The sequence below is a fragment of the Suillus discolor genome (genome assembly GCF_016758755.1).
Source record: "Suillus discolor strain FC423 chromosome Unknown F5147scaffold_11, whole genome shotgun sequence".
Taxonomy (NCBI): domain Eukaryota; kingdom Fungi; phylum Basidiomycota; class Agaricomycetes; order Boletales; family Suillaceae; genus Suillus; species Suillus discolor.
The window spans coordinates 471966-486722 of NW_024541258.1; the positions used below are offsets into that span (position 1 = coordinate 471966).

Genomic DNA, 14757 nt, shown 5'->3' on the forward strand with positions numbered 1-14757 from the left:
CATCGCTTGGATGTTCATGAAAACAAAGTGAGCTCGTCGCTGGCTTGACAGCTGCCACAGTTCACAAGGGGGTTGCACAAGGCAAATTGCTTGCGTCGACCGATCCCCGGTTTCAGATGTGACTTGCTTCAACACTGAGCTGTGAACGAAGACCAGAAGACCGGCGAAAAAAGGCCACTAGCTTTACCTAGCTTCGGCGTGGCACCGGGCGGCGACCTTCATCCAGGGACTAATCCTGGAAACGAATTAGTCCTCGACGACCCGCCTTCAAGTTTGACTTGATATCGTTCTTGTTTCTGGGCCATAGTGATAGTACACAACTGTACAGTAGAGAGTCTTGTCAGTGCTGCGTAGCTGCCTCACCAATGTTCTCCGTTACACGTTTCGATCAGTGTATCAACTTTTCAGAGCCAGACCGTCATAGGCAACGCTTTGGTCATTTGCGCTGAGAATTACGGAGTTAAGCCGCTCCTCGGGTAAAATAGCCTCGAGGCCGTCTTCTCGAACTTTGCAAATGCTTGGCAACTTAAGGATCCGACGTACACGTTCAAACTAAATTTGTAAAGGAATCTCGAGAACACATGTTTTGATACAAATTTCGACCGAGTATTTAAGTTGCGTTATGATCAAACAGATACTGTAATGCATGCGGAAATATCGTAGCTTGGCGAGGATGAACACGACCTTTGAACATCATACAGAATTGCGACACCGACCAATCTTGAAACACAAAACCATCCGAGAGCTCAGTAGCCCCCGCCGTAGTTGCCGCCGCCGCCGCCGTATCCGCCACCACCACTGTATCCGCCGCCACCGTATCCGCCGTGGCCACCACCACCGCTGTGGCCGCCGCCGCCGTAGCCGCCTCCACCTCCACCGTAACCTCCGCCTCCGCCTCCCCCACCACTGGGTCTAGCATTGGCCAGGTTAACCCTAAGCCGGCGACCGTCAAGCTCTTGTTCGTTCATTCCTTGGATGGCTGCCTCAGCTTCTTCATTGCCGTTGAAGGTGACGAAACCAAAACCACGAGAGCGGCCAGTTTCACGGTCCTTCATCACGATGGCCTAAAAAAACGCAAACGTGCAACGAGCAGGAGCGCATATAACAATTTTAGTCGCAGAAAAAAAAACCATGGGCGATCTGCCATCATCGGTGCCTATCTTTGACCACGATGGGAGATCGCCTCAATAGATCGCGCACATCAGTAACATTCCCAAAGTCTCCAAAAGCCTGTAAAGTGGATATCAGCATCGAAGACGAACTAATCGCGCAGAAGAACTAACCGCTCTCAAGGAGTCATCTGTCGTGTTCCAACTCAGATTCCTGATCGATGTGCCGACATCAGTAAAATTGCTCCTCCACACGATCAAAGCAACATCGACGTACCCAACGTAAACTTTTGCCGCCATGATATTATGTGATGACGAGTAATGCCCTTCCTGAACTATCAGAGTTCAAAAGAACGGGTTGATAACAAAGACAGGATGGATGATGGATTTTATAGTGGGGCGCTCTCATTTTCAGACTCCCCTAGCTGCTTTGGGACATGCCAACGTGGTTTTTGAGTTTGCACATACTTCGCGTTCGGAGTTGCCCTTGCACCTCCCAGAACTCCCGTGGTCATTTGACAAAACTTGCATGCGGCCAGGGCCCAGCCGGGCACCAGACTAAAACAGATGCAGATCACGCAGCTGATCATCAATCGCGAGATTGTATTCGTGGCGCTGCGAAACACAAGTCTCAACGCGGATCTTTACTGATGAAAGTGATTTATTTATCGCAGGAGTTGCAGTGAAACGTAGCAGATCAGGACTTGATATACAAACATAGTAGGATGCTTGTTTTTTTTTCTCATGATGCCAGCTAGTGGGAGAATTGTGGGATCTCGACATTCTCCCGACTCTAGCTAATGCCCTACTTTCCCCTGTCCCATATGTTCTGGATCAATAAACCTGCCATAAAACTCCCTCTCGGACAATCTTTATTACCAACTGCTTGTGTCTGATTGAACAGGATAAAATCGTAGGTTATCGTCACTTCAAGACTTTGATCAGGTGAATGTACCCCCGGGCCAGATTTTCACCCATCATCTGGCAGGCCTCCGAGTCAGGTTCGGTTCATCGACTGCCATTTGCAGGTGATATTGTACCCCCAGATCACAGGCTGTCGTCGTTTATAGTGCCCTGTCGACCTTCTAGTTGAAGCAAGAAGCAGACACGAATGTCATCGCAAATTTCAGATATCATTATGGAGAACATAATTTCACTACGAGTTTCTAATTTATGCTAGCGCGTCCTTGATAACGCTCGTGAATGTTGTCTCTGCCGCGCACACCATCTATCACCTCCTGAAAAATCTAATGATGTATTCTTCAGGAAACAGGAACCGTTCTCATCACCCCCAGTACCATGCACGTGTGTGCCTTCGAACCAAACCCGCTCTGCTGATCCACTTCTAGTTGTCTTTGCATCCCGAGGTGGGAGTAAAAAGACTGTCCAGACGAATTGTTGCGTGCAACCTCTGCGGATATAATCACCGCATCAGTCGAATCGCTCTCTGAGAGCGATGGGGCGGGAGGTGATTCATGAGAAGGGGCCCCGCAAGACAATCGCAGGCGCTGCACGATTTCATGTACGAGTCTGCGTGCAATCCCTTGTCGTCGGAACTCGGGCGATACCCCAAGCGTCAACAAGGTAACCCGCAGAGCGCCTCCTCCAGTCTGATCCCCGCTCGAACCAAGCGGCCCTGGCGTTGAATGCCGTGTTTCCATGGTAGCAGAGGCAAATGCGATGACTTTGCCGTCGTATGTGGCTATGAGACACATACGCTGCGGCTGTATGAGCAGCTGCACAAAGAATGCGGTGGGGTATGCGACTGGGAGGAGTTTGGTCTTTGGGATCGGTCAAGCGACCTGCCAGTCAGGGGCTCTGGTGTGCAAATGTGAAAGTGTTTCCTCACATGGAGTGCACGGACTTGTGGCATGTCTGAAGATCTCATCATCCGTATGCCGATTCCGTCCGGTAGCAGTGATGTCATGTGTCCACTATCACGTTGAGTCATAGATGTATATTTGGTTTGTTGGCAGATTGTTGTAGTAGACGAAATCGTAAGGATGGGTATGGAGAAGACGCTTGCAGGAGTAGCATTCGAGTTTCAGCGCTCAGCTTTGAAATTTTAGTAGTACGCCTGCACTGGTTACGGGCATTGTCGGCATGGAGTACATTAAAGGCATAGCGCAATGATGTCATGCAATTGCTTTCCTATTCGCTCCGAGCCTCCGAACACGAACATATAAGTAGGATATTGTGCGGTCAAGGAACCGATCTACAGAACATTGTTGCATCGCAGCGGATTATTGTAACATATATAGTCCAGTGCCCTTATGAGGGTATTATGTGTCCATGCACCCAAGTAAATTATAGACAACAGAACTCTAAACCCGTCCCGTCATTTCAGTATCATAGACAGGCTTGACCGACGCTTCGAGATACTTCGTTGGCCAGTAGATGATGTATGTGCAAATGCCAATCAACAGTGGCAGTGAGTCGAGGAGGTAAAAATAGACTTGTTGGGCAAGGGTTAGACTAAGCGCCTCAATTTCAGTACCTCTTAACACTTACTTTCATGTGTGAGGAGATAGCCGCCGTTACCTTGACCAAGCTCGGTGACACGATAGATACAGCGAATCTGTACCGCGTAACATCAGTGAAGATTGACAATGAAATGTGGGCGAAAGGCGCACCATGTAGGCTGTTGAAGAAAACATCAATATCCAAAGAATTTGCCCCCACGGCTCCTTGCGGAACATAAGGCCGTCTCGAACGATACAATGCCATGCATGCACAACCAGGATCATGAAGAACGCAAATGAGACTGTCTGAAGGATTAGTCCGGCGAGCAGTATGTCCGCGCCCAACTTTGCACTTGTGGTATTTGTCGACGCTTCTAGACCGCCACCTCCGCCCTGCACAACATTGTGATTAGTCCTCCATGCTACAAGGTAAACAATCAAACTTCAAACCTGTATGAGGAATGTCGTGATATCGCTGATAACGAAGTACCGGGCAACTTTCTCCGGTTTTATCCAAGAGTAGCGTCTGTCCACACAGTTCACGATGAAACGCCCATAAAGGATGTAATTGAAGGCGAGGTATGCGGCAGGCGGTAACAAGGTGAGGAGTTGTTGGGCCATGAAAATCGGGAGAGAATTTGGGTTCGTCGCCATGGGTATGCGCATAAAAAAGCCAACGGACATCACTGTTTTAACAGTCAACACGTATTTCGAGGTAGGTGGTGAAAACTGACAGGTTGAGGCTACAGGGAGACAAAGTCCCCACCATGCCTTGTTCATAAATAAGCGCGTAAACAGGCATAGACTGGCGACGGAGTACAATACGCCTGCCGCGATTGCTGCGGCTTTGCTTGGGTCGTATTCTGGATGACATGGATTAGACCCAATCCGAAAGATGATACTTTTTGGACTGACTAAATACTGTGGAGACTATTGTCGGCTTTTCGACACTGACTGTGCTGTTGCCGCTGGCTAATGTATTTCAATATCAAGTTCAACAGATATTGACAGATTACTGACCTGCGCTCACCGCGCCGATGAGGAAAGCGACAATAATCAAAATATTCGCAGACCGCATGCTGGAGGGTTGGGTGCTAGAATGTGATATCAAGATACAGCAACTCTCAAGGGTTATATATACCCCAAATGCGATGATCCAGCATCAATAGACCTTCCCAAAGAAGCGAAGGTAGCTGCGGGAACATTAACAGCCCTCACGGCTGCAACCTGTAAAAGAAAATCACGGTGTTGTTTAGCTAATCGGCACAGTAATCATTGAACGTGGTCCCAGGAATGTTAATGGAGACCGGCGCAATTTGTCTACCGTCGGAAGGGGACTGAGCACTGCCGGCTGGTGATGTACCACCAAGATGACATCCGACGGGAAAGCAAATTGTTACTTGGCAAGTACCGCAGTTCGATGTGCTCATCAGAACATAGATGGAATGCGTACACGCGATTGATGCACGACTAGAGAATCAACAATTGATGATCATGCGCCATACCGAGCACGGCCCTCGTCAAGTTCACAAGTAGTTCGAATGACAGATTAATATTAATTGCAAATTGAAGCGCAGTTCAGTGGCACAACAAGACTGTAATACTGCATTGCCCGCCCTATCGTAAGTGGCTGTCCGCCCTTCTACAAATACCAAAAGACTTAGCTTGACGTTCCTAGTACCGTCGGAGTCACACGACAACATCACACGCATGCCGCCATGTCAATGACCCGAGTGATAAATCATTGTGATTCGCTGAGCACATGGTTTGCCCAATGGGTACGCCTCGCCGCCTCCTTATGCTGGACAGTGAAAAGTTCCAGAATTTGGAATGGATAAGAGGCAAATGATGGAGTATCCGACACCCTACTAAGCTATCTGTCAAATTCAGTGCCGATTCCCGAATATCGAGTTAGCCTAGAAAGCCAGATACTCAACGTCTTCAAGTTGAATTTTGAACTAGTGTCAAGATTACTAATCGTGTACCGCCGACGTAACCGTCTCTATTGCGACCACCACAACGTTAACCTCACTTCACCAGCGCTATCGATCAGTGCAGTCCCCGTCCTCAATCTACCGCTAATTCTTCGTTCGCTACCGATCCACTTGACAATTAGAATACCTTCTCGTCATTGCCACGCCAGGTGCAGCCCGCCGGTCTAATATCTGCCAATAACACCATATTTTTCGTCACTCAGTCTACATGATTCTTTTCATGTCATTCCCTCGTCATGTCTACTCTACCCTGTCAGGCGTGACGCCACTTCCTTCGACGACCGTCCTCACATAATCATCCGGCCTACCTGTACCTGATGACCCTTACCGAGCTACAATATAAGTAGCCTATGCACAGTTCCTACTGCAGGCAATATAACCAAGTCTCGAAGTTCCGGTCTCGCATTCTTTAACCAGATGCATCTCATTATTTCGTGTATCATCTCAGACGGACTACATTTGCTCTCGTTTACGAAACCTCTGACTCCACAGTGCCTATCTCTTACAAGCGGTCCACACCTTCGCACTCCCCATTGGAACGGGCACGGACTGCTAGGGAACCAAGGCCAGACCTCTATGGCGGGAGGCTACGGCTCTGTCTATCGAGGACAGACTACGACACACGCGAGGACTACCGATTACGAGCCAGGACCCTGCCACTCCCGTCCTGTCCTGCCAGAGCGCCCACTCTTCTCAGAGTCGTTATCTCAAATCAAGCGACCATTGCCTCCTTCACATCCACCAACCAGTCAAGACATCGTGCACGCAATTATCCTCCTTGAGAAAGTGAAGGAGTTTTTTAGCCCCCCCTGTAAGTTGTGTTCCGCTGTAGCGGCCTGAGCTACTAAATACGTAAAACGCCCATAGCATTCAAGAGAAAACTGTGCCGGTGTGGCCACTGTTGACGACGTCGCGAAAGCGCAGCTGCATCTACACAAGGAACCAATTTGCGTCCACCCCATGTGCGTGCTCCACCTGAGCGCCACCTGCATTCCTGCGCCTCGGATCATTAATTTTCGTAATATATAGGAAAGGTTTTCGTCGCATTGGAATATAAAGTGATATAAAGCAATATATGACTATGTAAAAGCACCATAATCAGCATAATCCCCAGAAGAACTGTCCCGGTTCTCGTCAAACTGCCTCTGAACCCGACCGAACCGGACCGCAGCAGCACTAAGTTTACTGATGACCCCCTTGCTGTGCTCCGTACTACACCGCACCTACCCTCGCTTCTTTGAGAAGGTCCATTGATGCTGGATCATTGCATTTGGTGTATATATGTCCCTTGAGAGTTGCTGTATCTCGATATCACCTTCTAATACCCAAGCCTCCATCATGCAATCTGCGAATATTTTGATCATTGTCGTCTTCCTCATCGGCGCTGTGAAGGCAGGTCAGTAATTTGTCAATATCTGTTGAACTTGATATTTAAACACATTAGCCAGCGGCAACAGCACAGTCAGTGTCGAAGCGCCGACAATAGTCTCCACAGTATTTAGTCAGTCCAAAAGGTATCATCTTTCGGATTGGGTCTCATTCATGCATGTCATCCAGAATATGACCCAAACAAAGCCGCAGCAATTGCAGCAGGCGTGTTGTACTCCATCGCCAGCCTATGCCTGTTCACGCGCTTATTTATGAACAAGGCATGGTGGGGACTTTACCTCCCTGTAGCCTCAACCTGTCAGTTCTCATCACCCACCTCGAAATACGTATTGACTGTTAAAACAGTGATGTCCATTGGCCTTTTTATGCGCATACCCATGGCGACGAACCCAAATTCTCTCCCGATTTTCATGGTCCAAGAACTCTTCACCTTGTTACCGCCTGCCGCATACCTCGCCTTCAATTACATCCTTTATAGACGTTTCATCGTGAACTGTGTGGACAGACGCTACTCTTGGATAAAACCAGAGAAAGTTATCCGGTACATCGTTATCAGCGATATCGCGACAGCCTCCATACAGGTTGGAAGTTTGACTGTCTTTCTCATCGCATGGAGGATTAATCACGACGTTGTGCAGGGTGCAGGTGGCGGTCTAGAAGCGTCGACAAATCCGACAAGTGAAAAGTTGGGCGCGGACATAGTGCTCACCGGACTAATCCTTCAGACAGTCTCATTTGCGTTTTTCGTGATCCTGGTTGTGCATGTATGGCATGGTGTCAATCGAGACGGTCTTCTGTTGCGCAAGGAGCCATGGAGGAAAATTCTTTGGACATTGATGTTTTCTTCAACAGCCTACATGGTACGCCTTTCGCCCACATTTCATTGTCAATCTTCACTGATGTTACACAATACAGATTCGCTATATCTATCGTGTCACTGAGTTTGCTCAAGGCAATGGCGGCTATCTCATCACACATGAAAGTAAGTGTTGAGAGGGACTGAAATTGAGGCGCTTGGTCTAACCCTTGCCCAACAAGTCTATTTCTACCTCCTTGACTCCCTACCACTGTTTATTGGCATTTGCGCATACATCATTTACTGGCCAACAAAGTATCTCGAAGCGTCGGTCAAGCCTGTCTATGATAACGAAATGACGGGACGGGTTTAGAGTTCTGTCGTCACGATCCACCTAGTAAATTTAGTGCAGCCTGTATGCTAGTAGTAATATGACCAAACTTTTTTCTGAATGTCAAAGTTGAAAGTAGGAAAAAGTAGCCGGGCACCAAAATCTACCTTGAGTCCCAAGTAACTAAGACTATATGAGCGGACATGAATTTCTGCTTGCTTTGGATGAATGTCATTTTATTTCCACCAACCAGATATCACCGGCCAGCTGGCCTCAATACAATATAACACTTCCTAGGAAAAGCCGTCAACACACGATACCGATATTTCCATGCAAGCTCCAAGTCCGCTCATGGTGGAGCGGGTAACATTGTTAAGTAGACTAGACCTGAGGCCTGAAGGTTATATATATACAAGCGGTCCGTTCACCTTCGGACGTTTTCTATCGTGAGAGATGGGCCTGTACAATACGTTCTCCGTTGTCTTTTCCTCTTCGTTCTCTGTTGCAAACAGCGCTTCGAGTGTCTCAGCGACATCACGCTCTCGAAAGTCCGGTCTACATCAGCACTCTTCATCGCAGATTCGTCGAGGTTCAGATTCCTCACAGGAGAGTGACATTGCCTGCCTCGCATCACATTCTCTTTCAATCCAGCACGCTCAAGCTGGACCGTAAATCACGTCCAAAGTGTAAGGAGTAGCGAAGGTGCCTTTACTAAGAACATACTGTTATCTATCTAGGACGGAGCGATTTCCAATATGGTGTCGACGCCATGTGCGCGCTCCACTTCAGCCCCTCTAAGCCTACAGACCTCATCGACATCCGTCATGTCTCCGGGATGAGTCAACGACACTGTCGACTTTCTTTCAAACGGCTTAGTGCGAAATGTGCGAGCGTGAGTCTTTGACTTATCCGTTAAAAGTGGTCGCCTAAGCAGGTTAGAGTGGAAACTGCGATTTACGGTCCAGCTTGAGAGTAGAAGGCGTCCAAAGGTGAACGGACCGCTTGTATGATATATGACACTGCTCTCAAAACAGTACGGATGATAGCATACTGTATCTGATGAGATTATCTTGCCAGATATTCATTGCGTTCATGATTCTCCTAGTAGGTGACGAGATTGGGTTGCGGAATGGAGATCCGGACGGAGAATGGGTTATGTAGGAAAAAAAACCATCATCCGTGCTAGATGATCCTCTCAATTAATCTCAGAATGTTCCTCGCAACAGTTGGTATTGTCGAGTTCGATACACACGAAGAAACAAGATCGATCTATGTAGTTGCGAGATGAAAAGATAAGAGTACAAAAGAACTAGAAGCAAATGTGAGATAGTTGTGTACCTGTACCTGTATTAATGACCATCGGCATATGGGGGATATGTACAACAAAGAAACAGCACGAAGCGAGCTCGCAGTGGAAGAGGTCGTGACTGCACGGTCGCTGCACCTGATGCAACAGTACTAGTAGCAGGAGAAGGTGGTGTCGTGGATGTCGAGGGGGCGGCAGGATGACTCTGCGATAATGACGCCTGGGCATGGACTTGGCGTTGTGGTTGGCCTTCCTGCTGTATTGGTTGTGCATTTCCATTGGCGTGCTGAGGTGATGCGCAGCAGAGAAAAAGCACCAGATGACCCAATAATCGGACAGGTAGTGGGTATCTGGGACGTGGTGTAGTAGGATTAGTACCTGAAGCAGGCTGTGTCGTGGATGATTCCTGAGCGTGCGATTGGGTTTGCTGCTGTTCTTTTTCTGGCGGCGGGAGAGCAGTGAATATAACCTGAACAGAAATCATTAGACAACGGCAATGGGAAATGCACGCAAATGTATATATACCTCTCTGTCCTTTATCGCAGCCACTTCGACGATACGAGGCCCGCGAGACAATAAGGCTCGCCTTGGGTATTGCTGGGGATCGGTTGATCCATTGGTCTTGGAATGAGAGGGCTGGAAAGGTGACGATAGGCGACCGAAGAGCGTATTGACACTCCAAAAAGAGGGTGCGAGAGGGCGAGGACGGCGGGAAGAGGAACGGTGATAGTTACCGTACGTTCCGGAGGACTGAGATCAAGAGGTCAGAACAGAAACCGACTAAAAACGCTGATGACGCACATCAGCACCATCTGTGGTATCGTTGAAAAAACCTAGCAAAAGTTCATCGTCTACGACCTGCGTAGCATCCGCCTAAATAGAATATTCAGGTTACAACCACTGAGAAGGTTGAGAAACAAATCACGCACTGCCATTATCTGCGAGGGGGATATTAGCATAATTTTGACTGAAGAACTATGAGCTTTACATCAGATGAAGGCCGAAGGAGGTCTTCAAGGCCAGCTTCTTTGAGGATGGCGTGAATGTCCCAGGTGTACGCATTTTTGTTTTGGGCAGCCAGTGACTAGCAGCTTTCCATCAGCGGAAAGGGCTGCGCATTGCACGTAATCTTCATGCTGGAGGGGAGGACCGACTGGAAGGTTTGTATTGAGATTCCATAAGCGCACCGTGTTATCGCCTGATGCACATAGAAGGCGGTTGTTCTGAGATAAGGAGATGACGTCGACCAAGAGGGTGTCAGCGCCGAGATTGGCGATCTCCTGCCAAGTGGTTATGTCGTATATTCTAATTGGATTTGAACCGGAGATAAGTTTCTTTCCGTCCGACGTCCAGGCCAAGCTCCAAACAGGATAAATGTCTTTGAGCGTGTTAAGCAGCTTGCCCGTCTTGGCATCCCAGATTTTGAGCGCAGACACGTTGTCTCTACCGGTTGCAATTTTTGCTGCATCGGGCGAGTAGATTACTGCGTTCACACAATCGCCCGGTTTTGATTGTCAGGACAGTTTGGCTGCTCTCGACATCCCAGACTCTTGCCGTCCCATCCCAGGATCCGCTCAGCACTCGTTTACCGTCTGCACTCCAGCACAATGCACCCACAGCTCTGTGTCCTGAACATTTGGCGATAACTTCCTCGTCTCGACGTCCCATAAGTTCACTTTAACATATCCGCTTGCAATTGTCTTTCCATCGGGAGACAATGCCATGCACCACCCTTCTGCATTCTCATCTCGCCAGTCCTCACCTATCTGTTCTCCGCTCTCCAGGTCCCACAGTCGGAGCGACTTGTCCGGCGAACATGTGATTATCTGTCGTCCGCCAGGTAGGTGCACAACGCCATTCACCCAGCCGGTGTGACCTCGGAACGTCTGGCGTGGCGTGATTGCTGGTGTCTTACTGGCGGAGGAAGACATGGTCGGTAGTTGGTATCTCAACTACGGCAGATTGAGGGCTATGTATACGAGAAAGCGGGTTCTTGGAATCAGACTGAGTCTTCCGGCGACAGCAATGATTGATGGTGAGTCCAGGAACCTGTCTTTTTCACTTTATTTCTTGTCAGAATAGTAACTAACAAGACCCACTCACAAGATTAATGCCCTACCCAGCAGATGACTTCGGGACTGTCTGTGGAGGAAGTGCTTCGTTGTTATTTGAGAAATTAGAATGTGCAGGAGATCTCTATGGGTATCCGAAGTTGCTGGTAAGCAGCTCGTTAGCTGTATCCTGCAGAAAGGTCTAAAATTTCATTTACGAGCAACACCGTTTGGACGATCCCTCGATCACAAGTGGTCAAAGCCTAGAGGGCGTCTGGCTGGGAGTTGAAGAAGCTGGACACTCGTACAAATGTAAGCACAGAATTTCGAACAAAGAAAACACTTTGCCACATAAGTTCAGAACCCTCCTCTATTATAATTTAGAAGTCGGGAATCCTACAGACTCAAAATTGTTTTCGAGCTCCGGCGGGAAGTCACCCATTACAAACAGTGACGGAATGACACCCGGCATCGCGGCACACTGATACGTGAAATTATATTCTATTCCGCATTATTTTTGCCTACGGAAAGTCATCCATCATGTACGATTCATCAGCGGGTTGGATTGTGCTACAGAATGCTACGGAGCGCTCTGTAGCACTCTGAAGTGAATTACGTTTCCCTGATGCTTTACGCACCCGAGTGAGTTATCGCAGTGAAGACAGAACCCTGAACTCGTCCCGTCATTTCATTATCATAGACAGGCTTGACCGACGCTTCGAGATACTTCGTTGGCCAGTAGATGATGTATGCGCAAATGCCAATCAACAGTGGCAGGGAGTCGAGGAGGTAAAAATAGACTTGTTGGGCAAGGGTTAGACTAAGCGCCTCAATTTCAGTCCCTCTCAACACTTACTTTCATGTGTGATGAGATAGCCGCCATTGCCTTGAGCAAACTCAGTGACACGATAGATATAGCGAATCTGTATCGCGTAACATCAGTGAAGATTGACAATGAAATGTGGGCGAAAGGCGTACCATGTAGGCTGTTGAAGAAAACATCAATATCCAAAGAATTTTCCCCCACGGCTCCTCGCGGAACAGAAGACCGTCTCGATTGATACAATGCCATGCATGCGCAACCAGGATCATGAAGAACGCAAATGAGGCTGTCTGAAGGATGAATCCGGTGAGCAGTATGTCCACGCCCAACTTTGTACTTGTCGGATTTGTCGACGCTTGTAGACTGATGACTGCACCCTGCACAACGTCGTGATCAATCCTCCATGCGATGAGAAAGACAGTCAAACTTCACAACCTGTATGGATGTCGTCATATCGCTGATAATGATGTACCAGGTAACTTTCTCTGGTTTTATCCAAGAGTAGCGTCTGTCCACACAGTTCACGATGAAACGACTATAAAGGATGTAATTGAAGGCGAGGTATGCGGCAGGCGGTGACAAGGTGAGGATTTGTTGGACCATGAAAGTCGGGAGAGAATTTGGGTTCGTCGCCATGGGTATGCGCATAAAAAGGCCAACGGACATCACTGTTTTAATAGTCAACACGTATTTCGAGGTGGATGATGAGAACTGACAGGTTGAGGCTATAGGGAGGTGAAGTCCCCACCATGCCTTGTTCATAAATAAGCGCGTGAACAGGCATAGGCTGGCGATGGAGTACAACACGCCTGCCGAAATTGCTGCGGCTTTGTTTGGGTCATATTCTGGATGACATGCATTAGACCCACTCCGAAAGATAATACCTTTTGGACTGACTAAATACTGTGGAGACTATTGTCGGCGCTTCGACACTGACTGTGCTGTTGCCGCCGGCTAATGTATTTTAATATCAAGTTCAACAGATATTGACAGATTACTGACCTGCCTTCACAGCGCCGATGAGAAAGGCGACAATAATCAAAATATTCGCAGATTGCATGCTGGAGTCTTAGGTGTTAGAAGGTGATGTCGAGATACAGCAACTCTCGAGGGTTATATATACCCCAAATGCAATAATCCAGTCTTAATGGATCTTCCCAAAGAAGCGAAAGTAGCTGCGGTGTAGTATGAAGCACAGCGAGGGGTTGGCCGGTGGGAGCAGAAGTCAGGGGTCTCCGATGTTCGGGTTCCTAGAGCAGCATGTAGTTAGAGCGAGCGTGGATTAGACGGGTTCAGCAAGCACCGTGTTCTCGTCCTCTTCAGAGCGCTCGGCTGGCGTCTCCAGCGGAAACGTTAACAGCCCTCATGGCTACAACCTGTGAAAGATAGTCACGATGTTGTTCAACTAATCGGCGCAGTTAATCATTGAACGTGGTCGAGAGGGTCCCAGGAGTGTTAATGGAGACTGGCGCAACTTGTCTACCGTCGGAAGGCGAACTGGCTGGTGATGTACCGACGGGAAAGTCAATTGTTATTTGTCAAGTACCGCAGTTTGCTCACCAGAACACAGATGGAATGTGTACACACGATTGATGGTGCACGACTAGAGAATCGACGATTGATAATCCTGTGCTATACTGAGCACTTCTCGTCAAGTTCACAAGCAGTTCGAATGTCAGATCAATATCAATTGCCATTGAAGCGCAGTTCAGTGGCACAACAGGACTTTACTGCATTACCCGCCCTATTGCAAGTGGCTGTCCGCCCTCTGCTCTTCTACGAATACGAAAAGACTCAGCTTGACAGTCACACGACAACATCACGCGCATGCCACCATGTCAATGACCCGAGTGGTAAATGAAGATCATTGTGATTCGCTAAGCACATGGTTTGCCCGATAGTAGGTACGCCTCGTCACCTCCTCATGCTGGACAGTGAAAAGTTACAGTTTTGGAATGGATAAGAGGCAAACGATGGAGTATCCGACATCCTACTGGGCTATCTGTCGAAATTCAGTGCTGATTCCCGAATATAGAGTTACTCAACGTCCTCAAGTTGAATCCCAGTGAGAACCGGCCCTCACCATATCTGTCAGGATTACTAATTGTGTACCGCTCTATCGCGACCACTACAACCTTACCTCACCAACACTATCGATCAGTGCAGTCCCCGTCCTCAATCTACCGCTAATCCTTCGTCGCTACCGATCCGCTTGACAATTAGAACATTTTCTCGTCATTGTCACGCCAGTTGCAGCCTGCCGGTCTGATTCTTACACTATGCATTCCATGGTGATCGCCAATCATTATGATAGACTTGACTTACTAAGCACCTGCAGCCGCCGGTGAGAGATGTCGACTGCCTCAATTCCGGAGGATGACTCGAGCTCAGAAGCCGCTGGCCCATGAACGGACTTGGAGCTTGCATACAGATATCGGTATCATATGCATATGTCGACGGCTTTTCCTAGGAAGTGTTTTAGGCCTGGCCGGTGAT

General features: G+C 48.4%; 5 protein-coding genes across 5 annotated transcripts; 1 reads left to right on the forward strand and 4 right to left on the reverse strand.

Moving 5' to 3' along the window:
• Nucleotides 1–542: 542 nt before the first annotated feature.
• F5147DRAFT_680202 (uncharacterized protein) lies at nt 543–1553 on the reverse strand. The gene is made up of 4 exons (XM_041436296.1): nt 1387–1553; nt 1284–1323; nt 1201–1230; nt 543–1064 (listed from the first exon to the last, which is right to left on the reverse strand). The coding sequence occupies exons 1-4, from the start codon at nt 1407–1409 to the stop codon at nt 747–749; spliced, it is 411 nt and encodes a 136-aa protein (XP_041296163.1). The 5' UTR covers nt 1410–1553; the 3' UTR covers nt 543–746.
• A 599-nt stretch (nt 1554–2152) lies between these two features.
• F5147DRAFT_680205 (acyl-CoA N-acyltransferase) lies at nt 2153–3176 on the reverse strand. Its single transcript, XM_041436297.1, has 2 exons — nt 2959–3176; nt 2153–2890 (listed from the first exon to the last, which is right to left on the reverse strand). Exons 1-2 carry the CDS (start codon nt 3058–3060, stop codon nt 2372–2374), a joined length of 621 nt encoding a protein of 206 aa, XP_041296164.1. The 5' UTR covers nt 3061–3176; the 3' UTR covers nt 2153–2371.
• A 72-nt stretch (nt 3177–3248) lies between these two features.
• F5147DRAFT_680209 (RTA1 like protein-domain-containing protein) lies at nt 3249–4890 on the reverse strand. The gene is made up of 7 exons (XM_041436298.1): nt 4592–4890; nt 4487–4543; nt 4306–4434; nt 4022–4257; nt 3743–3964; nt 3621–3687; nt 3249–3564 (listed from the first exon to the last, which is right to left on the reverse strand). Exons 1-7 carry the CDS (start codon nt 4647–4649, stop codon nt 3434–3436), a joined length of 900 nt encoding a protein of 299 aa, XP_041296165.1. The 5' UTR covers nt 4650–4890; the 3' UTR covers nt 3249–3433.
• Nucleotides 4891–7009: 2119 nt separating this feature from the next.
• Nucleotides 7010–8123, forward strand: F5147DRAFT_680212 (RTA-like protein; the record flags this gene model as incomplete). The annotated part of the gene is made up of 6 exons (XM_041436299.1): nt 7010–7066; nt 7123–7251; nt 7300–7535; nt 7593–7814; nt 7870–7936; nt 7993–8123. The coding sequence occupies exons 2-6, from the start codon at nt 7206–7208 to the stop codon at nt 8121–8123; spliced, it is 702 nt and encodes a 233-aa protein (XP_041296166.1). The 5' UTR covers nt 7010–7066; nt 7123–7205.
• Nucleotides 8124–11995: 3872 nt separating this feature from the next.
• F5147DRAFT_35929 (RTA1 like protein-domain-containing protein) lies at nt 11996–13493 on the reverse strand. The gene is made up of 7 exons (XM_041429377.1): nt 13264–13493; nt 13159–13215; nt 12978–13106; nt 12697–12929; nt 12417–12638; nt 12295–12361; nt 11996–12238 (listed from the first exon to the last, which is right to left on the reverse strand). The coding sequence occupies exons 1-7, from the start codon at nt 13319–13321 to the stop codon at nt 12069–12071; spliced, it is 936 nt and encodes a 311-aa protein (XP_041296167.1). The 5' UTR covers nt 13322–13493; the 3' UTR covers nt 11996–12068.
• Nucleotides 13494–14757: the final 1264 nt, after the last annotated feature.